The sequence below is a fragment of the Echinops telfairi genome, unplaced genomic scaffold, assembly GCF_000313985.2.
Source record: "Echinops telfairi isolate 266 unplaced genomic scaffold, ASM31398v2 ScPeMD7_7458;HRSCAF=8496, whole genome shotgun sequence".
In the NCBI taxonomy this organism is placed as follows: Eukaryota; Metazoa; Chordata; class Mammalia; order Afrosoricida; family Tenrecidae; genus Echinops; species Echinops telfairi.
The window spans coordinates 45,890,481-45,911,960 of NW_022111358.1; the positions used below are offsets into that span (position 1 = coordinate 45,890,481).

A 21,480-nucleotide genomic window follows, 5' to 3' on the forward strand; every position below is an offset into this window, starting at 1 on the left:
GCTGCCAGGCACCTGTGAGTCAGTGGTGACGCCTAGTCCCCTCTGTGCAGCAGAGTGAAACCCTGCCCGGCCTGTGCCACCCTCACGGGCAGGCCTCTTTGAGCCGTTGGTGCGCAGCTGCTCTGACTGCCTGTCTTGTGGGAGGTCTTCCTTTTTTCCCTGCTCGCCCTCTACTCTACCAAGCATGCTGTCCTTCCAGGGGCTGGCCACCTCCTGACAGCATGTCCAAAGTACACGAAAGAATGTCTCGATACCCTCAGTTCTGTGGTGCATTCTGGCCAGACCTCTTCCAAGACAGGCTTTTTTTTTTTTTAATAGTCAATATTGATAACATGGCATAGTCAATATTCCTCAGCAACTCCCCAATTCCCCTTCAGTCTCCCTTATTCTGATGATTAAACATACCCTGGGTTGGGTTAGGAACAACTTAGTCCTCAAAATGACATCTTTGCTTTTTAGCGCTCTCGCGTGGTCTTTGTGTGCGCGCTTGCCCAGTGCAGCATGCCATTGGATTTCTCGATGGCTGCTTCCGTGGGCGTTGACGCACATGAGGGAAATCTTTGGCAATTTCAGCGTTTTCTCCATTTATCACGGATTTGTCGATTGGTTTAGTTGTGAGGGTTTTTCTTTCCCTAGTGTGCAGGTGTAATCCATACTGAAGCCTGTTGCGTGTCTTCAGGTTAAGGGGGAGAGCGCTCACAGCCCCCCACAATGCCCTCCACGGCCCGCTCACTCCGGGCCTGTGTTTGATGGTTTAGTGTAACACGCAGGTGTCCCTTCCGATGATGGAGGCATTTGTGTGATAACTCCCTTCTCTTTTCCCCCAGATGCTGGGACTGACAGACTCACTGGGGTTTGTACATGTTGGGGAGGGGCCTTCCCTTCGGGGGTGACCACATTCATCTGGGAATGCCAGCAGCCCTCCAGACCCATGGACCTGAAGGAGAAGCTTCCGGTGAGCCGTGTTCTGTTCCCCTTTGGGCGTTATCTGCCTGTGTGTGCCTGGGAGGGCCTCTTGTGGGGGCTTTAAGCCAAAGTGAGAAGGGGGCCCCCCCGGGAGGGTGCCAGTGGTTGGGGGGCTGAAGGGTGGGAGCGCGAGCACTGAACAGGGAGTGAGCGTCCTGATGGGCTTTCTGAATGGCTCTGGGCCAAGCCTGCACTTCTTGCCCAGGGCTGTGTAATTTCGTCTGCTGGCTCTTGGCTAGGGCTGTGCCCAGGCCTGCTGAGCCATGGTGGGCAAGTTCAGTTGTGCAGGGCACCCTCTCTGTGGTTAGTGCGGCACTCCTCAACCCGATTCCAAGCCCTGCTTGCTTCATCAGCTGGTGGAGAGCAGACAGGGCAGCCCATCCCGGGCCACAGCCTCCTTCTCCCAGCCTTACCCAGCCCAGATGTGTCCACCAAGCAGCCCCCAGCAAAGACAGAGACTGCTCCTGAGCAGGAGCTAGCTGGTGCTTCTTCTCTGGCTGACCCAAGGGCTGATCAGAGCGGCCCGTCTCTGGCTTCCATCCTCCACACAGCAAGCAGATAGCCACCCGAAACGCAGAGCTGACCTTTAGCCTCCCCTGCGGAACCCTGGTCCAGGGCTCCCTGCTGCTGACAAGATCCAACCTTAGTGTGATGCGCACAGCCCCTCGCCACGTGCCCCTGCCCATCTTGTCAGTCTGTAGCCTCCCTGCCCTGCCCTTTACCCCTAGTCATTCCGAATACCTCACAGTGGCAGCCGCACACCCTAGTTAGGGGTCTGAGTCCCCTTGCCTGGCAGCCTCCTTCAAGACTGCGGTAGCCTCAGCTGCCCCTCCTTTCAGCGGTCATGGTGCTGCCCCAGCGTGTGGAAGTCACCTGTCTGCCCACTCTGGCTCAGATCCCAAGCTCCTATCCCAGAGCCCTGCCTCCTAGCAAGGACTTAAGAAGAGCTCACCGACACCTGGAGCCCTAGTGGTGTCGTGGGTTATGAGTTGGACCACTAATTGCAAAGGCAGCAGTTCAGAACCACCAGTTGCTCCTCGGGAGAGAAGTGAGGCTTTCTACCTACTCCCAGAGAGAGTCAGTCTCAGAGCCCCCCAGGGCCAGTGCTGCCCTGTCCGATAAGGTCACTATGGGGTTGGCATCAACCCCATGGCAGTAAGAGTGAGTTTCGAGGGATCCCGGTGGCATAGTGGGTTACGTGTTGGGCTGGTAACCATAAGGCCAGCAGTTGGAAACCACTGCTGGAGAGCAGCCTTAGAGACTTGAACTTGAATTGCCTGTGTTCAAAGATGCCTCCACTGCCCCATGAACCTCCATCCTATTAGTGGTTGGCACAGAGGGGATGCCCTGCTCGCCTCTCACCCAGCCTGGCTGCGAGGTGTCTCGAGCCTTGCTCACCTCCTGGAACATGCTGCCTGAGGCTCCGGTGTTCTGCAGTCTGGCAGCCTGAGTGGGGAGGTTGGGGGCCTCAAAATCAGAAGACGGTGTTGTCCTGCGACTCTTTGCAGGCTCAGGACACAAGGGCCCTTTGAGGAGCCCAGGCTGCAGCTCTCGGGCTGAGTGTCCTGGAGGAACTTTCTTTGTCCTCCTTATCCCCCCTCCTTTGTGGGGTGCTTGCTTTGGGTTGACAGAGCTCCAGGCACTGGGGAGGAGGGTCCTGTTGTAGAGCCATGGCCAGGGGGTCTCAGGAATCACTGGACAAGCCCTTCAGGGCTAGAACCTGCTGCCTGTCTTCCTGCGGCCAGGCCCCGTGTGAGTTGTAGAAGTGGGTTTCTCACAAAGAATCCTGCTGGCTTAGGACAGTCAGAGGCTCCTTGGAGGAGTGGGCCTGAGCTGAGCTGGCATGCGAAGGGCTGGGGTGAAGGGGGGCGATTGCGGGAGGGGGCGTCTGTTGGCCATTGTGGGGTGATGTTCTGCATCACCCCCACTTTTCTTTCTGACTTCCCACTTGTCATCCTCCTTCCTCGTCTTTCTCCCCATCTGCTCCTGGTCCCCAGCCCCTGGTGGGGGGTGGCTGCAGCGGTGAAGCCTCCTTTCTGTCTCCAAATACACTGATCACGTATTTTATTTGATCTCTGTGATTGTGGAGAAGATACACAAAACACATCAATTCATCCATTTCCGCACGCACACTTCAGTGGCCTGGATGACATTGGCGCTGGACATTGACGTTGGCTGTCCTTTCTCGCTTTCTATTTCCAAATCCTCCCTCCGACACCCCCAGCTTCAAGTTGCTGCTGTCCCCCGCCCGAGCTCGTCCTGGAGAGAGCACAGTGCTCTTTTCTAGTGAAGCTCAGCACCAGAGGATGTTTCTGTTGAAGGTTGAATGATGTTCTCAAGACAGTTGTTCCAGGGGTTCATTTTGCCCTCTAGAACGTCAAGCCCATGAGAATTTGAGGTTCTGTTTTGCCTTTTATTCCCTCCCCGCCCCCTTTGACCAAGAGCCTTCTATGGGATCTCTGATCCATGTGCTCTGTGAAGGTCGCCAGCACCATCCGGTTCCTTCTTGTCTCTTGGCTCAGGGGTCAGTCAGCCACACATCCCCAGCCTGCTTTCTGCTCGGGACTCCTTCCTCTTCCGGCTCCAGGTGTTGTCCGTGGAAGCTGTTAAGTGTTAGGCACGAAAACGAGGAGGTAGAAGAGGAGCACTGAACATGTTATTAGGCCAATTAACCGAGCCCAATTACCTGGGCTGTCTCGTGAAACCATGACCTAACCTCAGAGCCAGGAACCCAGCGTCAGGAGGTGTTTGCTTGTGCAGGCACCCTTTGCCCTGGCCTGTAGGCTGGGCAGGAGAGGAGTCCCCGAGCTGTGCCTTCTAGGGGCCTGTGTGAAAGCAGAGGGGATGGGAGTGGGAAGCTGGGGTCCACTGTCCTGGGCCCTCCTGGCGGTTTCCATTTCTCTCCTATGGGCTCCCTCCTCCTCCCCACCCAGCTGTGCTAGGGCAGGTGGGGAGGGGTGGGGCCCCTGGGGCCTGGGTTTCTGTCTTCCCAGGCAATGTCGTCTGGGAAACTCAGGGCCCTGCAGAGGCACGATCAGCCTCTAGTCCCAGCTCTGCTGGCTGGACTGTGGAGCCGTTTCCTCGCCCTCAGCATTTGGGGCCCCTGCAGAGGGTGGCCTGGACCCCAGCAGAAAAGCTCCCAGCCTACTCTCTAGGCCTCTCATCCCCCTCTGTGGAGGGTTCTGTACTGGGAGTTCCCAGGGCGATGCTTCTGCACCCTGACTCCTGCAGGCTCTGCCTGATGTTGAAGGAGAGGCTGGGCTGGAACCCAGGGGGCTCCTGGGGGGTGCCCCTGGGCATTGGCAACCTGATAGACTGTCAGCATCCCCACACCATGGGGCAGCACCTCTGTGTTGGAATCCTGGAGGCTCCATTGTTAGCCGAGTCCCCCCAGGATAGGGCTTCAGTTGCTGGCTGCTCGGCAGAGCTCCCCGGCAGTCCTCCCACTTCCAAGGGTGTGCTGCCAGGAATCATTCAAGGACCCCTGCCCTCTACTCTGCAGCTCTGGCTGTGAAGAGAGCTGTTTTTGGCCTGGCTCCATGCTGGGGTGGGGGTGGGGTGTCTCCGAGTGGTCTGGCTGGCGGTGGGCCACTAAGGAGCAGAGCCCAGGGTGCTCCTTCAGTGCTTCGGGTGACAGCAGCCATATCCTACGCAGCTTCTCCTGTCTGTCTGTCTTGACTGGCGAGCAGTCTGTCTGAGCCCCGGGCAGCATCTGACCCAGCCTCACACAGACTTTCTCCTCCTTCCCAGGCTGCTGGGGAAGGGAGCCGCCTCTGCTGCTGCTGGGCTTCCCCCTCCCCCCTCCCCTCTGAGCCTGCAGTGTGACTGGAAATAGGCTGAATTAATCAGCAGATGGGAGCGCCGCCGCTTGCTCGCTGTGCCCGTGCCCGCTCTCTGCAGATCAAGCCCCTCTTCTCCCCCGTCTCTGCAGAGGGCCCCTGGGGCCTAGGGCGCAAGCTCGCGATGCTCTTTAAGCAGGCAGAGCTATGGGTGCCCCAGCGGGGCAAAGGCAGCCAAGTGAGTACACCCGCGTGCTGGAGATGTCTGCTGGAAAATGGCTTGCTCCCTCCCTGCTTTGTGCTCAGCAACTGCTGGGATCCAGAAGATGGGTGCAGACCCTGGGCGGGTGGCTCAGGCGCTGATGCGGGAGGAAAGGAGGAGAGGGAGAAGGACCTTGGGGGTGGGGGTGGGGGGCAGAGACAGGGATGGGAGCCAGAAGCGCTGTGTGTCCAGGCTGCTCCAGTCCCCAGGTCTGCAAGACTGGAGGCTGAGCCTCTGCAGGCTCTCTGCCCAGTTTTCCTCAAGGACAGCCTGGCCAGGTACGCTAGGACCTGGTCCCCATATGTGGCAGGCAGCACTGGGGACAGGGTGGGCATGGATGCCAGACTCTCGGGACCCTCAGTGGGCCTCTCCCACTGGGCCACATGAGACAGGCGAGGGCCTTGGGCTGGTTGGGGTTGGGGAAGGCAGCAGCAGCAGAGGAAGGGCCAGGGTCAGCCTTGGCCTGGGAGAGACAGAGGAGAAAGCCCCTCTGCTGGGGTGTCCACTGGCTGGCCAGATCTGGCCTGTCCCAGGAGGAGAAGGGCCTTGGCTGCTGAGAAGACCCAGGGTCTGGTGGCTGAGTCCCTGCTTCGACATTGTGTGCAGCCCAGCCTGGTCCCCTACTGACCCAGGAGGCCATGGCCAGAGGCCCCAGCCAGTCCTATCTAGTGGTCATCTGCTCATGGCAATGGCCACCAGGGTCAAGGCCTCCACTCAAAACCTGGCCTCCTGAGCCTGGCAACATGAGTTCTACCGCTCCCCACACCACCAGCCTTGCAGTTAGCCTGACATTGTGCCTGCTGCACCCCTGGGGCTCATTAAAACGGGCGTGGGAAGGGAAACAGCTGCTTTGAGGAGCTCCTGAGCACACCAGGGGCTCACCTGAGAGTCCTGGCTGAGGTGGGCGTTGAGTCTCGGGGGAGGGTGCAGAATGACAGGCAGCTGGGGGAGCAGCGTAGCTCTGCTGCAGCCTCGCCTGCAGACTCCGCTTGCAGAGCATCCAGCCTGCTGGCCTGGCCTGCTGGTGTTGGTGGAGAGGCCTTCCTTAGCCATGGGCCAGACCGGCGGCCTGGGGTGACTAGGGCCAGCAGGAGGTATCTCTTTGGTTTCCCTTTGGCCCTCTCACTTCTCTGACCCTGGAGGGAAGGTGCTAGAAGGCGGACCAGTGAGTAGAACTCAGGTTGTTCTTGCTCACCGCTCAGGGACCCAGCCTGTGTGTGTAGTGGGAGGTGCTGGGAGCCTGCCCCCCTCCAGGCAGGTCAGTCTTCCAGGAAGTGTAAGGGCTCTGATGCCCCGAGGGGAGCGGGTGGGGTACAGTGAGGGGAAGGCTTGGCCCCACCCTCACTTGACCTTCCTGCCAAGGAGGGTGTGAAGCAAGCCTTCCTGTCTGTGCCCTCGCGCTGGTGACTGCCCGGAGAGGGGCATGTTTTCCCCAGCCGTGCTGTCTTAATCGGCTGTCTGATGGAGATTGGTGCTCCTGGCCAGACACAACCAGCGGGGGTGGAAGCAAGCTGGCATCCTCAGACCCTTCTGCCTCAGCCAGCCCCATCCCCAGACCTGCCACCCTTGGCCCACACCTTCCACCCCGGAGGGCAAGCATGCAGGGTGTCTGTGGCTGGCCAGGGCCACAGAGAGAACCAGTTTGGCATTGGGCCCAGTGCCTGGAATGAGGTGGCTGGGGGCCAGTGGGCTGAGGCTTTGCTGATGGGTCAGCATCCCAGGTGGGGGTCTCCGGGTGCTTGGGGCACCCCCCTGATCAGTGCCCTCATCACAGGCTGAGTCCCAGGTGAAGTGAAACCCCATAGGGTCAGCCCCGCTCTCCTCCCGCCTCCCTCCTCACCCCAGACTCTGGCCTGCACCCCACCGCACTTAGAGACACATGCTGAGCCCCGTGGGCTGTGCTGGTGTGGAGGGGAGTGGGGGTGGTGGGGGGCCAAGGCCACAGGATCAGCTTTAGCTTGCTGAGTGATCGTTCACAGCTGGCTTCGGGAAGGGAGATGATGGTGAATGGAAACTTGCACCGGCGTCCCCTCCCCTCAAGTGTCCCCCAGGGCTCCAGGGCTCCTGTCATACCTGGCTTGTGCCCAGCCCTAAGCCTCTCTCTCCCCTTGGCATGGCTGTAGGAAGGCAGCCACATTGCCCTGCGAAGCTCTGGGTCCCCTTTCCCTCTCCCTGGCCTCGGCCCTCCCTGCAGGCTGGCTACCTTCCCCAGCAGGAAGTCACTGAGGCCCTGGTGTGGGGCCCTCAGAAAGGTTGTGGGAAAATCATCTTTTCATTCCGTTTTTCCAGGAACTTTTTGAAGCTTCCCCGGGCAGCTAGCTGTAGCTGGCCTTTCAAGGTGTCCACTTGTTCTGAACCATAGCCCCTGCTGCCAACAGGGCCCCAGGGTCCTTGCTAGAAGGGGTTGCCCTGGAGGGCTCCTTCCCATGTAGGGCACAGCCCCTACCCAGAGGACTACTGCTTTCTGAGCTGAAAGAACCAGTTTATCCCTCTTACTTTCATAACCGCCCTAAGCACTGTGCAGAGTGGGCATTAGGGGAGGGAGCTGGGAAGTCTCTGCACAGGGTCACTCCTCCGGCCAAGGGCACTGGCAGCAGGCCCACCTGTTGAGGTGGGGTTTTCACTCAGGAGCGCCCCTCGCCCCCAGGTGACAGGCAGATCCTACCTCTCTCCCCCCTGAGCCTGCAGTATGGTGGGGTGTTCTGTGAGGGGTCAGGTCAGCTTGCCAGGTAGAGAGAAAGGTGGGCCAAGCCAGGACAGGAGCTGGGCAGTGGGGGGAATGAGCTGAAGCAGCCAGAGAGTGCCAGTCTCAGGCCCAGCTACCCATTCTTGTCTGGACCCCCCATCAGGGACCTACCCGAAGACCCCTTTCTTGGTGACCCAGATCTAGGGACTGCCTCCCCGTGGCTTCACAGCCACATTCCCAGGAGGCCCCTCTGCAGCCTCACCTTCGTGATGCCTCATTTGGGCACTTTTTTTTTTCTGGGGCCCCGAAACTGGGGTCTGTGTCTCAGATTCAAACCCTCTCCCCATCTCAGCAGGTGTGGGCAGGGCCTGGACACACCAGTGTCCAGAGCCCCAGGTATTTCTGCTACAGCTGCACCTGGTTCTGTTAGCACTGGGGTCAGTGTGGGTCACGGCCAGTCCACCCATCGCCCAGGGCTCCCTGAGCTTCCATGCTCCAGGACGCCTTCTCGGCTGGTGGGGGTGGGGGTGGGGTGGGCACCTCAGTACCTGTTTTTTGAGGCGGTGCAGTGGGGGAGCGGGTGGGGGGAGCCAGACGGCACAGTCTATAATTACAGTCCATATGAGGCCTGTGGGCTGCCCAGGCCTCCCCCTGGAGCACCGCCCCACTGGGCTTGGGAGATTTGGAGCAGAGGCTTGCTGGAGGGGATGCTGGAGCAGAGGCCTGACGGTGACAGGTGCTAAGTTGGGGTTCTAGGTACTGGGAGGAGCCGGGAAGCACTAGTGAGGGGGCAAAGGGCAGGGGCAGGTCCTGAGCGCCATCCCCATTGCTCCTGCTCTGGAGGAGGTAAAGATGGGGTGAGTGGATCCCACAGGCGTTGACCCTGGTGTGGTGGTAGAGCTGGTCTGGAAACGTGAGGGCTGGTGGGGGCTCGGGCTGGCTGGGGTAACGGGCCAAGTGGTAGGTGCAGGCTACTTGGACTCGTGCGGAGGCGGAGGGACAGGTGACCCTGAGTTTGGGCTCAGTGAGCTGAGGGGCAGTGCGCCAGCAGTGGCCAGGTGGCTGAGTGGGTCTGAGTTGGCGGTGGAGTGCTAGGGGCTGTGAGTTTCTGGGGGTTTGCCCAGGCCAGAAGACGCCAAGCACGGATTGTGGGCTAGATGGAGGAGGAAGAGCAGACTGGAGGGCCCAGCGGGACAGAAGCCAGGGCTCAGGTGAGTCTGTGTTTAGGGACTCATCACCTCTTCCTGTCTCGAGCCCTGCTTCCCTCCTTCGAGGGGGCCAAGGGGGCACAGTCAGTGTAGAAAAAATTCCGTGGGAAAAAATATTTTTTTGAAGTCTGTCCTGCCTAGTAATTTACTAGGGGTTGGGGGACCGATTACTGGATGTCTAGTTAGCCCCTAGCTTTGGTGGTCCCATGGTCCCCGGATCCGACTCTTGTGACCCAAAGAGCTTTCTTTCACTGGCTGCTTTTAGGGAGGGGAGGCGGGGGAAGTGGGCACATTCTGTTCATTTACTAGAAACACTGGGGGCGGGGGACTTGGCGTCTCTGTGTAAGTCCCCTCTCCCGTTTTACACAGGTGGATTTTCCGGCCTCGGAGATAAAAAAGTCTGGAACCCGGGAGCTAAACCGGGAGTTCAGTGGTGGGAGCATCTGAGGGAGGTGGGCAGGCAGGGGACAGTGGACTGTGAGTGGAGTGGAAGGCGGCAGGGAGTTTGATACTTTACTTTGAAGAGAAGGGCTGTGACTGGGGTGGTGTTTAATCTGGTGGAGGTTGGGATTTTCTTACCACCCTCCCCAGGGGCCTGGGCTAAGGGCCTGGCCCAGCGGGAAAGCTAGGCTCCCTTCTGGCTTCCTGGGTCTCCTGAGGTGCCTCTACACCCTTCCCCTCCCCAGGGCGAGCCTCCCCTGGCCCTGGGCCTATCCACCCGGAAGGCTCTCAGCATCCTGAAGGGGCAGCTGGAGGCTGTGCTGGAAGAACACCTGAAGGAGCGGAAGAAGCGCCTCACCTGGAAGGTGAGCCACGAGCCAGCCGGCTGGCAGGGGTGGGAGGCCCCTTCTCAAGGCTCAGCCACCCTGCCACCCTGGGCCCCAGAACCATCCCCAGGCAGAGGTGAGAAGTGAGAAAGGAGCCGCTGCACCCTGCAGCCAGGATGAGAGCGAGGGGCCCAGGCCAGACAAGGCAGGGGGAGCGAGGGGGAAGGCAGCCCGAGTCTCACTGGATCAGAGCTGCCTGCCTCCCCGGCCGGCCGCCGTCCACCTCTCACTGCAGCCTAGCTGCCCGTCCTGTGTCTGCCTGCAGGAGGTGTGGCGAAGCAGCTTCCTGCATCACAGTGACCGCTGCTCGTGTTTCCATTGGCCCGGAGCCTCGCTCATGCTGCTGGCCGTGCTGCTGCTGCTGCTGAGCTGCCACGGGAGCCAGCCGGTGGGCAGGTGAACCAGGCCCCGGCAGCCCCCGGGGAGTGAGCACCCCAGCCCCTGCCAGCAGCACCCCGGGCCATTGGCTAGAGGCCTGTCAGTGTCACCCTCCAGAACGCTAAGATTTCATTTGAGTCTGGGTCAGAGGGTACAGAAAGCTCAAGAGTCACACATTTTGTTCCGTGGTGCTACGCTGCAGTCCCGAGAGTGTGACACGTTCCCTGTCCCCACCCGCCCCCAGGGTCCCCATGTGCCTTTGTGGTCCTCCTTTCCCGCCCCTTCCTGCCTCCGAGCCTTGCTCTGGGCGCTCCGAGCAGCGTGTTCCTCATCGGTGCCTGCTGGCCGGCCTGCCTGTGGTTTGACTACAGGGTGACCCTGCCACGCTCTTGTCTGAGGGCCTGGGGTGGGAAGGCTGGGTGGGAGAGCTTCCTCTGCTGGTAGTAGAGCCTCGACCGTTCGTTCCTGCCCAGCCACAGGGTGGCACTGGTGAATGCCTCAGCGCTGGCCCTGCTGCTGCTGCTCAATCTTGTCCTCATTGGGCGGCAAGAGCGGCTGAAGCGTCAGGAGGTGGAGCGGAGACTCCGTGGGATCATTGACCGAATCCAGGGTGAGCCCCGGGGCAGGGGCATGATGGATGCCTGGGGAGGAGCCTTGAGCAGGGTCAAGAGAGCAGCAGCCCTGGGGTCACCGTGGCAGGACAGCAGAGATCTCCTCTCCTCGTCTGCCTGGTCTGCTCTGGTCGTGCTGGGCTTGGGGCAGGAGAGGTGGGAGACTGGAGCAGAGTCAGATACCTTCTAGCAAGGGGGTGGCACAGGAGTCGGGATCCCTGGTCCTCAGGGAGAAGGGCGGGTTCAGAGGCGGGTCCTGTCATCCCAGGGGTGCTGGCTGGGCTCTTTGGGAGGGGCAGCACCTTCCCCAAGGGGGCTTTCTCCAGCAGTCCTGGTGGTGCAGGGTCAAGGGCTGAGTGAGCCTGCCTTCACTCCTGAAACAAGTGAGGGCCAGCCACCTGCGGGCACGGGAAGGGCAGCAGTGCCCCAGGAAGCTGGGCCCAGTTCGCTGGGAGCTTTGCTCGTGGCTTCCTCTTGCTTACCAGAGTCATGGATGCCCCGCAACCTGGGGCCTCTGCCATGGGCCCCTGGCCCCCCTCTCACCCAGGCCCCACTGCTAGTCCCAGGCCCACCTCCACTGCTGCCGCTAACGCCCTGCCTTTGTCCCACTCTTTCCTGCTGGCCCTGCTGTTCACTCCCTCGTCCCGCCCACCACTCACCTGTCCAGGCCCATCTCTGAGGACCATGTCCTGAAGCCTGTGCTGTGCCCACGAGCACTGGGTTGGAGTTTTCCCTCTGTGTCTCCCTCCCCTCCAGGCTGTAGCTCTTGGGGGTAGAGCCCGGGTTCCCTTGTTTTGCCTCTTACAGACTCCGAAGGGTCAGTGAAGAGAGGGATGCTGAGAACAAGCGTCCCCGGGGGTCCAGTGGAAGGGGACTGGCATGGGAGGAGCTCAGGCAGGTGCTGGGCCAGGTGCGTGAGGAGGGTGTTTCCTGTACTATTCTTCTCAGACGCCCTGCAGGATGGCAAGGAGACCAGGTGGCCCAGTGCCATGTACCCTGACCTCCACATGCCCTTTGCACCGTCCTGGTCCCTGCACTGGGCCTACAGAGACGGACATCTGGTCAACCTGCCGGTCAGCCTGCTGGTAGAAGGTGATATCATAGCTCTGAGGCCAGGCCAGGAGTCCTTCGCCTCTCTGCGGGGCATCAAGGTAGTTCGTTTCCTCCTGCCCTGGGATGCACGGATGTGCCCACAGGCAGACGGGGGAGGCCCCCCTGCCCAGTCTTTCCCGTTCCCACCCCAGCTCTGGGGGCTCCTTGACCAGGGCTGTGGGGCTTGTGGGGCTGGACCCTGTCCTCTTCCTTCCCTGCCCTTCCCCCTCACTCCTCTGCTCCTGGCCCCTGTGACATGTCCCCACGCGGTTGCACTGAGCTGGCAGACCCCGACCACCCACCCGCCTCCCTCCGTGCCGGCAGGATGATGAGCATATCGTCTTGGAGCCAGGAGATCTGTTTCCTCCCTTCTCCCCTCCCCCCTCCCCCCGGGGCGAAGCGAAGAAGGGGCCCCAGAACCCCCAGCAGCACCGGCTCTTCCGGGTCCTGGAGACGCCTGTGATTGACAACATCAGGTGGGGGTGCTGCCCAGCCTTCCCCATAGCCCCCCGACTTCTCCCCTGGCGGGCCTCCTCCCTAGGGTCAGTTCAGAGGGCTCAGGCCATGCTCCTAGGGGCCCCTGGCCAAAGCAAGGGCACAGCATGGATCCCAGGTGCCTTGAAGTAGCGTCCACTTGAGACCGAGTCCTTCAAAGAAGGGTCTGAGGGTCATCCTTGCTGCAGGTGGTGCCTGGACATGGCCTTGTCCCGCCCGGTCACTGCCCTGGACAACGAGCGATTCACTGTGCAGTCGGTGATGCTGCGCTACGCTGTGCCTGTGGTCGTGGTGCGTGCGTGGGGCAGGCCCTTGCAGAAGGGGGCCCTTTGGGTGGGCGAGGGAAGGGGAGACTGGGTTTCCCCGAGCCCCTGGGCCAGGCCCAGACAGGCGTGCAGGCAAAGGCGGGTCCTGGATGAGGTGTGAGGGCATAGGGCAGTCTTGGCCACAGGGCAGGTGTGGAGGCCGAGCTTGTCCTGTGCCTGCAGGCCGGCTTCCTCCTCACCAACGCACTGCGCTTCATGTTCAAGGCCCCTGGGGTCACCTCATGGCAGTACACGCTGCTCCAGCTTCAGGTAGACCTGCCCTTCCTTCCGCCCTGCCCTGCACCTGTCCCCTTTCGGTGCCCTGACTGCCCCTCCTCTCTGAAGTCCTGAGGTCTGTCCCTCGGGCTCCCGTGCCGCCCTTCCTGCCCTGCACAGCTGCCTTTCTCCTCAGGGACCGGCCGTGTGGCCAGCAGCTCCCCCACTCCGACTCTGGGGTGGTAGCTGGCCAAGGGCCTTCAGCGTGGCCCTCTGCCCCCAGGTGAATGGGGTCCTGCCCGTCCTCCCTCTGCTCTTCCCAGTCCTCTGGGTTCTGGCCACCGCCTGTGGGGAAGCCCGCGTCCTGGCCCAGATGAGCGAGGCCTCCCCCAGCTCGCTGGTAGGTACCCTGGGGTGGGAAGGAGGGGGCACCAGCTGCACCCAGAGACCAGAGTCCAGCCCAGCTCCAGCTTGGTGCCCCTGGAAGCCCGGGCACTCTCCAAGGCTGCACCTTCTGTTCCCAAAGAGCTTGCAGAGCGGGGCTCGGGGGCAGCCTGGGGGTCTGCCACCAGAGGGGATGGATCTCGGGGGGCCACCGAGGCGGGGGTGTCGTCGTCTGCACATTGAGGCCGTTGTCTTTTCTCCATGCAGCTGGCCAAGTTTTCGGAGGATACTCTCAGCAGCTACACGGAGGTCATCTCCTCCAAGGTACGCTGTCTGGGGTCACATCATGGCTGGCCGTGCGGGGTCCTCAAAGTCACTGCTCCCCCATTTCAAGTGGACTCCCTCAGCCTGGACCCTGGTCTGGACAGACATGTCTGCCCCCCCAACTGCCCAATGCTCCCCTGAGTTTGTATTTATTGACAGGCTCCCCCCACCCCACCCCCACCTGAGCCTGACAGACCTCCCCTGTCCCGTCAGGAAATGCTGCGCTGCGTGTGGGGCCACTTCCTGAGGGTGCTCCAGGGCACCTCCCCGACGCTGAGCCACAGCTCCAGCCTGCTGCACGGCCTGGGCTCCGTCACTGTGAGTGCCGGCGCAGGCCTCGCCCCTGCCTGCCGCACCCCAGGCAGGCACCCCAACTCAACGCCGTCTCCCCGGCAGGTCCTGTGCTGTGTCGACAAGCAGGGCATTCTGTCGTGGCCCAACCCCAGCCCCGAGACGGTCTCGTTCTTCAGTGGGAAGGTGGAGCCCCCGCACAGCAGCCACGAGGACCTGACGGATGACCTGTCCACACGCTCCTTCTGCCACCCTGAGGTAGAGGCGGGGGCAGGGCCGGCTCCTGGGGGCCACCCTTGGAGCCTAGCCAGTGGCCCTGGGGAGGGGGTGGGGAGGGCACTCCTTGGACCCATCAGCTTCTGCGCAGTGAGGCGAAGCCACAGCCGCAGTGCCAGGACCGTGTGCCTTGTTCTCCTCAGCCCCACGAACGGGACGCCCTCCTGGCCGGCTCCCTGAACAACACGCTGCACCTGTGCACCGAGCCGGAGCGCGGCGACTGGCCCGGCGATGGCGCCAAGCCCCTTGAACCCCACGCTCACCACAAGCCCCATGGCCGCAGCAAGCACCCGTCGGGCTCTAACGTGAGCTTCAGCAGGGACACTGAGGGCGGGGACGAGGAGCCCGACAAGGTAAGCGTGAGCGGCCCAGCCCCGGCCCGGGAGCCTGAGCGCCCAGTGGTGACTCCTGCTGCCCGAGAGCCGTCCTGTCCCCCAGCCACCCTGTCCACACCTGTCACCAGACCCCTTGCCTGCTCCAGGCCTCACAGAGGGCCCTTGGCCGGGGCTGCTCCCTTGCTTCAGGAGCCCTGGTCGCGCAGTGGTTAGCTCGCTTGGCTGTGGTGTGGACACACAGCCTGCCCTGCCAAGATGACGGCTGTACACACCCAGGGGCAGCCCTGCTCCGTCCTGCAAAGCCACTGCTGGGACTCGGAGTCCACTTGATGCGTGTGCTGTTTGTGTGGGTAAAGGTGAAGTCAATGAGGCCTTGGAAACCATACTCCCCCGACCGCAGGCAGTCCTTCCTGTGCCCTGGTCTGGGCGCCCCTCTCATGCGGGGTGGTCACTGTCATCTCTAGCCACTGGCGCAGACCAAAGCGGCTGTCAGGGTCCAGAACCAGAGCCCCGCCTTCCCCTCCCGCCCCCTGCCAGGGCTGCCAGAGCCCTCCCGGTCAGGCTGAGGCGGCGCTCCCTTGTGTCCCCCGCGCGGCCAGGACACGGAGCCCTGCGAGACGGAGGACGTGGTGTGTGACTACCACCTGGAGATGCTGAGCCTGTCCCAGGACCAGCAGAACCCCTCCTGCATCCAGTTCGATGACGCCAACTGGCAGCTGCACCTGCCCTCCCTCAAGCCGTTGGGCCTCAACGTGCTGCTGAGCCTGTGCGACGCCAGTGCCACCGAGCGGCTCTGCCGCTTCTCGGACCACCTGTGCAACATCGCCCTGCAGGAGAGCCGCAGCGCCGCGCAGCCCGTGCACGTGCCCTGGGGCCTCTGCGAGCTGGCCCGCCTCATCGGTGAGCCCCAGCCCTGAGCCCTGCCCAGTGTTTCCTGGGGAGGTCCCGAGTGGCTTACTGTCCCTCTGTGTCATCCTCCCCTGCCCCCCACCCTCCCCACAGGCTTCACCCCTGGGGCCAAGGAGCTCTTTAAGCAGGAGAACCACCTGGCGCTCTACCGCCTCCCCAGTGCCGAGGTGGTGAAGGAGACTTCGCTGGGGAGGCTCTCGTGTGTCACCAAGCGGCGCCCCCCGCTCAGCCACATGATCAGTCTCTTCATCAAGGACACCACCACCAGTGAGCCCCACCCTGCACACCCAGTAGTGGACAGCCTCTCCCTGGTGGGCCTGGGCAGATCTGCCACCCGGCTGGCCTTCCCATGGGCAGACCGCTGCAGGGTGGGGTTGTGTGGCTCTTGGACCCACGGAAGGATCGGAACTGAGGGTGTCTGCAACTGTGGGGTCTGGGGTGCACCCCCACAGACCCCTCCCCCTTGCCGGGCCCCCTTAGCACCCAGGTCGGTGGAGGTGACGTGGGCACCCACGGCTCACCTTCTTCCCGGCGCCCGCAGGCACGGAGCAGATGCTGTCCCACGGTACGGCTGATGTGATCCTGGAGGCCTGCACAGACTTCTGGGACGGTGCTGACATCTACCCGCTCTCGGGGTCCGACAGGTGTGCAGGGAATGGAGTGGGGAGGATGCAGGAACGTCAGCTGGCCAGGGGCGGCCTCCCTCTCATAGACCCCTCACCTGCCTCTGCTCCTCATGCAACAGGAAGAAAGTACTGGACTTCTACCAGCGTGCCTGCCTGTCCGGGTACTGCTCCGCTTTCGCCTACAAGCCGATGAGCTGCACCCTGTCCTCACAGCTCAACGGCAAGTGCATTGAGCTGCTGCAGGCGCCTGGCCAGGGCAGCATCTTCACCCTGTGCGAGCTGCCCAGCACTGTGGCCGTCAAGCACAACAGCCGCCGCAACAGCTGGAGCTCCGACGGTACCTGGCGCCCAGGGCCCACAGCCCAGCGGGGACCCAGCAGACAGCAGGCCTGGCACTCGCTCTCGGGGGCGGGCGGGGTGGGGGAGACGCCCCTTGGATTATTCGTGTGTGAATCCCTGCCAACATGGCCCTGCCGGGTCTGGTGGGATGCTGTGTGGGAAGCATGGCCTGCTGGGTGCTGAGCTGCTCCCCGTGCACCCCCTGGTAGCCTTCGGAGGGGACTGGTGGGCACAAGAGACTAAGGGTGGAGGCAGCCTGAGGGTGGGGAGCAGGCAGGGCTGGCAGGGAGGGGGGGCTCCCGGGACTGACAGTTCTTTCCATCATTTCTTCTCCCGTGTCTGTCGACTCCCTCATGTGACTTGACTGTGTTTGTACCTGTGTCCATCCGTCCCCGTGTGTTCTGTGTGTTCTGTGTGTGTGTGCGCGGTGCGCGCGGCTCCCCGGGGCACGGTGAAGAAGGGCTCGGGGAGGCGCTGGAGCAGGAGGACTGCGTGCGGGCACTGAGCGGGCAGATCTTCATGGGAGTGGTGTCGTCCCAGCACCAGGCCCGGCTGGACGTTGTGCGGCTCATCGATGGCCTGGTCAGTGCCTGCATCCGCTTCGTCTACTTCTCCCTGGAGGACGAGCTCAAGAGCAAGGTGGGGGCTGGCCCCTTGGCAGCTGCTTGGCCTCCCTTCCCCTGGCTCGGGGCTGAGGGTGACACCCCTCTGCCTTCCGCAGGTCTTCGCTGAAAAGATGGGCCTAGAGACGGGCTGGAACTGCCACATCTCCCTCACGCCTAACGGGGACATGCCCGGCTCCGAGATCCCGCCCTCCAGCCCCAGCCACACGGGCTCCTTGCATGATGACTTGAACCAGGGTGAGCCGCAGCCAGAAACGCCCCTCAGCGTCCCAGCGGCTGGGGAGGGGATGCGGAAGCTCCGTGGCCCTCCCAGAGGCCAGCCCCCTCGCTTCTGTCCCTGCAGTGTCACGGGATGACACGGAAGGGCTTCTCCTGATGGAGGAGGAGGAGGGCCACTCGGACCTCATTAGCTTCCAGCCCACGGACAGCGACATCCCCAGCTTCCTGGAGGACTGCAACCGGGTATGGCCGGGGAGGAGAGGGTAGGGGCTGGGGCCCCTGCTCCGGTGATGACCGGTGAGGCCAGGGTAGGGGGAAGTGGTGAAGGGCAGACCCTCCCCAGTCCTGAGGCCACTGGGCTCTGCTGTCTCCAGGCCAAGCTGCCTCGGGGGATCCACCAGGTGCGGCCCCACCTGCAGAACATTGATAATGTGCCCTTGCTGGTCCCCCTCTTCACCGACTGCACCCCAGAGAGTGAGTACCGGGAGCATCCATCTAGCGTGTCAGTTACACTTAGAGCTATGGGGGGGCCACTCCCCTAGTCTGTTGGCCTCCACGTAGCCCCACTGCCGGCTAACTTGTTCTCTTCCCCCACCCCCACCCCACCCCCCGTGGGGTCCCAGCCATGTGCGAGATGATCAAGATCATGCAGGAGTACGGGGAGGTGACCTGCTGCCTGGGCAGCTCTGCCAACCTGCGCAACAGCCGCCTCTTCCTTCAGAGCGACATCAGGTCAGAGTTCCCCAGGCTGGCTGCAGGGGGCTGTCCCACGGCTCCCCTGTGTGGGGGCTCGGGGGCCTGGGGAGGTATATTACATAGCACTGGAGTGTAGAGGTCCAGGAGAAGCCAGGCCTCAGGACCGTGGGTGCTCGTCCTACAACTCCCAGTTGTAGACGCCCCGGGGGCCCAGGCCTGGGGGCTGCAGGTGTGGGGCCGGGAGGAATGGTGCTCGGCCCCATGGGGCGGGGTCTTGACCCCCAGCAGCTGACAGTGCCCCTGCCCGGACCAGCATCGCCTTGGACCCCTTGTACCCATCGAGGTGCTCCTGGGGGACCTTTGGCTACGCCACCAGCACCAGCGGGGCCCAGGCAGTGGACGGCCTCTCCCCGCTGCAGCTCTCAGGCCAGCTCAACAGTCTGCCCTGCTCCCTGACCTTCCGCCAGGAGGAGGCCATCGGCATCATCCGGCTCATTGAGCAGGTGAGGAGGGACCGGCTGCAGGGAGCCAGGGGCGGGCAGGACACAGCATCTGCCCAGTCCTCCTGTCAGCTCCGTGAGCAGCGCTCCTGGCGGGTTAATTGGCATCCGCTCCTTCCTGGCAGGAGCCTCCCACTGGGCCTCTGCCTGTGGACTGAAGCTTGTCAGCTGTGGGGCCTGAGAGGGGCCAGCCAGGCTCAGGCCTAACCTGTCCTTCTCGGTCCTAGGCTCGGCACGCCACGCACGGCATCCGTAAGTGCTTCCTCTTCCTGCTGCAGTGCCAGCTGATGCTCGTCGTCCTCCAGGTGAGGGGTCCGCCCTGTCTTTGCTCAAGGTGGGGGGAAGGAGGCTCAGGGAACCCGCTGGCCCCTGTGGATGAAATGATGTCCCCTGGCCCCACTCCTCTTAGCTAGGACTGGACAAGGCACCCCAGGGGCGCTCGAGGCTCCATGGGACAGATTCAGATGCTGGTTCTGGTTCTTTCCTGGCCTAGTTCTTGGCTTGCCTGGTCCAGCTGCCCCCGATCCTGAGCACCACTGACATCCTGTGGCTGTCCTGCTTTTGCTACCCCCTGCTCAGGTGAGGGGCTGCACACACCTGGCTGCCTCCCGGGGCGGTGGCCCACCAAGCACGCCCAGGGAGCCCCAGGTTCTCTGGAACTGGAGGCACTGGGAGGACCCCCTAAAGGCATCCCACGTGGGACTTGGGGCACAGGGGTCACTGACTGGACACCCAATTTCTGCCTCTCAGCGTCTCTCTGCTGGGAAAGCCCCCTCACAGCTCCATCATGTCTATGGCAACCGGGAAGAACCTTCTGTCCATTCCTAAGAAGGTGCGTGTGTGTGCCTGGGCCTTCATGGAGCCTAACCCAAGATGAGGATGGATTCCATCAGGCCACCGGGTCCAGCCCTCCTCCAGATGGAAGGGGAAACGGGAGGTGACACCGAGCCAAGAGGGAGGGAGGCTGACTGGGGGCTGTTACATCACAACCATAGACGGAGGAGCCTGTGGGCCATGTGCAGTGGCAGAGGGTCCCGGGCCCCAGGCCTGGCCCTCAGGGACGGTGGGTGGCCTCCCCAGTGCAGTGCAGCCCTTATTCTCGCAGACCCAGCACTACTTCCTGCTCTGCTTCCTGCTCAAGTTCAGCCTCACCATCAGTTCCTGCCTCATCTGCTTTGGCTTCATGCTGCAGAGCTTCTGCGACAGCTCACGGGCCCGTAACCTCACCAACTGCTCCTCCATCATGCTGCCCAGGTGGGTGCACGCCCAGAATCGCCCCCACCCCCCAGGCCTTGCCTGCTCACCCAGAGGCGGCTGAGGTCACTTCTGATTTGGCAGTAATGACGACAGAGCTCCCAGCTGGCTCGAGGACTTCGCCAACGGGCTGCTGTTGGCCCAGAAGCTGACAGCTGCCCTGATCGTCCTGCACACCGGTGAGGCCTCCGCGGGCAGGGCTGAGGGGACCCAGGCTCGGGCACAGGGCAGCCTCCTGACAGGTTCCCCTGCCGCCCCCCCGTGTTCATTTCTGTCACTCATGTGCACCGTACTAAACCCCTGTGGAGGAAGAGCCCGCTGACCAACCTCTGGTGGGCCATGACAGTGCCGATGGTGTGAGTATGGGGGGCAGAGTGGGGTGGGGGGTTAGTGCTGGCGGGGCTGGTGAACCATGACAGTGGGATGCCCCAGGTCCCACATCCTCCCTGAGCCCGGCTCAGTGTGGAGAAAAGCAGGTAGACTCGGGGTTCATGTGTGCTGCCCCCCCTCCTGCAGGCTGCTGGGCCAGGTGCTCCAGACAGCAGTGGAACTGCAGCTGTGGACACGCCAGGACAGCCGCCTCCGCTTGGGCCTGGAGCACGTGCCTCTGCTGACCTGGCTCCTGGGCTGCCTCTCACTCGTCCTAGTAGTGGTTGCCAATGAGGTGGTGAAGCTGCATGAGATCAGGTGAGGCGCCTGTGGGGCCCCTGGGCCTGGCTATGCTGAGGGCCCACCTCCCTGCTGCCTGGCTATGCTCTGGGGGCCCATGCTGACCAGCGTCCCCATCTCCCACCCCCCAGGGTCCGGGTCCGCTACCAGAAGCGGCAGAAGCTGCAGTTTGAGACGAAACTGGGCATGAACTCGCCCTTCTGAGCCACGGGGCTGTGGGCCGCCCGACCAGCCTGCCTCTGAGCCTGTGCAGTCAGTGTCAGGAACGACCCAGGGTTTGATCTGCTGGGTACTTGAGACCCAGTGTACGCTTCTGCCCCACCGTCCCCCAGGGCTATGGGGGAGCCTCGGGGCCAGGGCCTATGCCAGTTGGACCAGGCCTGGCACTCCCGAATGTATGGCTTCACCCCTGCAGGCTGCTCGCTCTGCTCTAGGGACCCCTATCACAGCACCCACTGCTGTGGGTGTAGGGGCAGACCCACCCACACACACAAAGGCAGGGGCCCTCCAGGCAGGCCTGGGGGAGGAGCCTGGGCTGCTGCTCCCTATGCACCTTCACCTAGTCTCCCTGGGCACAACACCCAGAGGGCCCGGCCGGCCCATTATCCCTGCCCTTGTTCTGTGAGAATGTTTTTACTGGGGTGTGTTTTCTACTGAAATGAGCCTTGGGGGGGGGACGAATGTAGACGGTTTGTATTAAAACGTATAAATTGCTCATGTGTGGCTAGTGTGTGAGGCTGCGGCAAAGGGCTCTGGGTAAGATATGGCCAGAGGCCTTAGTGGCCATCCTCCACTCAGGCAGGTGTAGTGCACGTGGGCTTGAGGTGGTTGGTCCTTGTACAGATGCAGACAGACACATAGCTGTCCCGTGGAATGACACTTTCATTGGTATTAGTCGGGGGAGACAGTTAATGGTTACAGAGCAGGGTGGGGCTGCTCGGACCTGACCTCCAGCCCCAAGGTAGGGGGAAGGGGGTGCATGTGCAGAGGCCGGAAGTCCCCCACCCCCCAATGTCATCCTCCTGGGCAGTTAATAGATAGAATAAATTCCATTTAAAATATATGAATTTCTCTCTGCTTAGAAAATAACATTTACAGTTGAAATGCTTGGGCTTTTGAGATCGGGATCTTCAGCCCCCCTGCATTACCCCCACAGCCTGGGGGAGAACAGCCTGCCCCCACCTCTTATTTACACATCCTACACTTAGGG

The 21,480-nt window shown here is 62.3% G+C and overlaps 1 protein-coding gene across 8 annotated transcripts in view; it reads left to right on the top strand.

Annotated features, from left to right (window-relative positions):
* Positions 1-20,987, top strand: part of TMEM94 (transmembrane protein 94) — a 35,749-nt gene extending 14,762 nt beyond the window's left edge. For 2 of the 8 annotated variants that reach the window (XM_045299400.1, XM_045299399.1), the window contains exons 2-32: positions 828-955; positions 9,588-9,707; positions 9,994-10,124; positions 10,580-10,716; positions 11,666-11,868; positions 12,134-12,285; positions 12,493-12,595; positions 12,793-12,879; positions 13,109-13,225; positions 13,477-13,533; positions 13,747-13,851; positions 13,930-14,082; positions 14,244-14,452; positions 15,025-15,335; positions 15,438-15,611; positions 15,886-15,988; positions 16,090-16,307; positions 16,767-16,948; positions 17,031-17,169; positions 17,276-17,394; positions 17,526-17,625; positions 17,775-17,883; positions 18,161-18,350; positions 18,575-18,652; positions 18,841-18,926; positions 19,098-19,179; positions 19,453-19,601; positions 19,686-19,777; positions 19,861-19,957; positions 20,118-20,288; positions 20,402-20,987. In XM_045299400.1, the coding sequence (XP_045155335.1) occupies positions 932-955; positions 9,588-9,707; positions 9,994-10,124; positions 10,580-10,716; positions 11,666-11,868; positions 12,134-12,285; positions 12,493-12,595; positions 12,793-12,879; positions 13,109-13,225; positions 13,477-13,533; positions 13,747-13,851; positions 13,930-14,082; positions 14,244-14,452; positions 15,025-15,335; positions 15,438-15,611; positions 15,886-15,988; positions 16,090-16,307; positions 16,767-16,948; positions 17,031-17,169; positions 17,276-17,394; positions 17,526-17,625; positions 17,775-17,883; positions 18,161-18,350; positions 18,575-18,652; positions 18,841-18,926; positions 19,098-19,179; positions 19,453-19,601; positions 19,686-19,777; positions 19,861-19,957; positions 20,118-20,288; positions 20,402-20,474 (4,071 nt within the window). In that variant the 5' untranslated portion in view covers positions 828-931 and the 3' untranslated portion in view covers positions 20,475-20,987. Of the gene's footprint in view, positions 1-827; positions 956-4,875; positions 4,984-9,587; positions 9,708-9,993; positions 10,125-10,579; positions 10,717-11,665; positions 11,869-12,133; positions 12,286-12,492; positions 12,596-12,792; positions 12,880-13,108; positions 13,226-13,476; positions 13,534-13,746; positions 13,852-13,929; positions 14,083-14,243; positions 14,454-15,024; positions 15,336-15,437; positions 15,612-15,885; positions 15,989-16,089; positions 16,308-16,766; positions 16,949-17,030; positions 17,170-17,275; positions 17,395-17,525; positions 17,626-17,774; positions 17,884-18,160; positions 18,351-18,574; positions 18,653-18,840; positions 18,927-19,097; positions 19,180-19,452; positions 19,602-19,685; positions 19,778-19,860; positions 19,958-20,117; positions 20,289-20,401 lie in introns of those variants that run through there. The other 6 variants (XM_045299396.1, XM_045299393.1, XM_045299397.1 and 3 more) reach the window with 6 other exon arrangements.
* Positions 20,988-21,480: the final 493 nt, after the last annotated feature.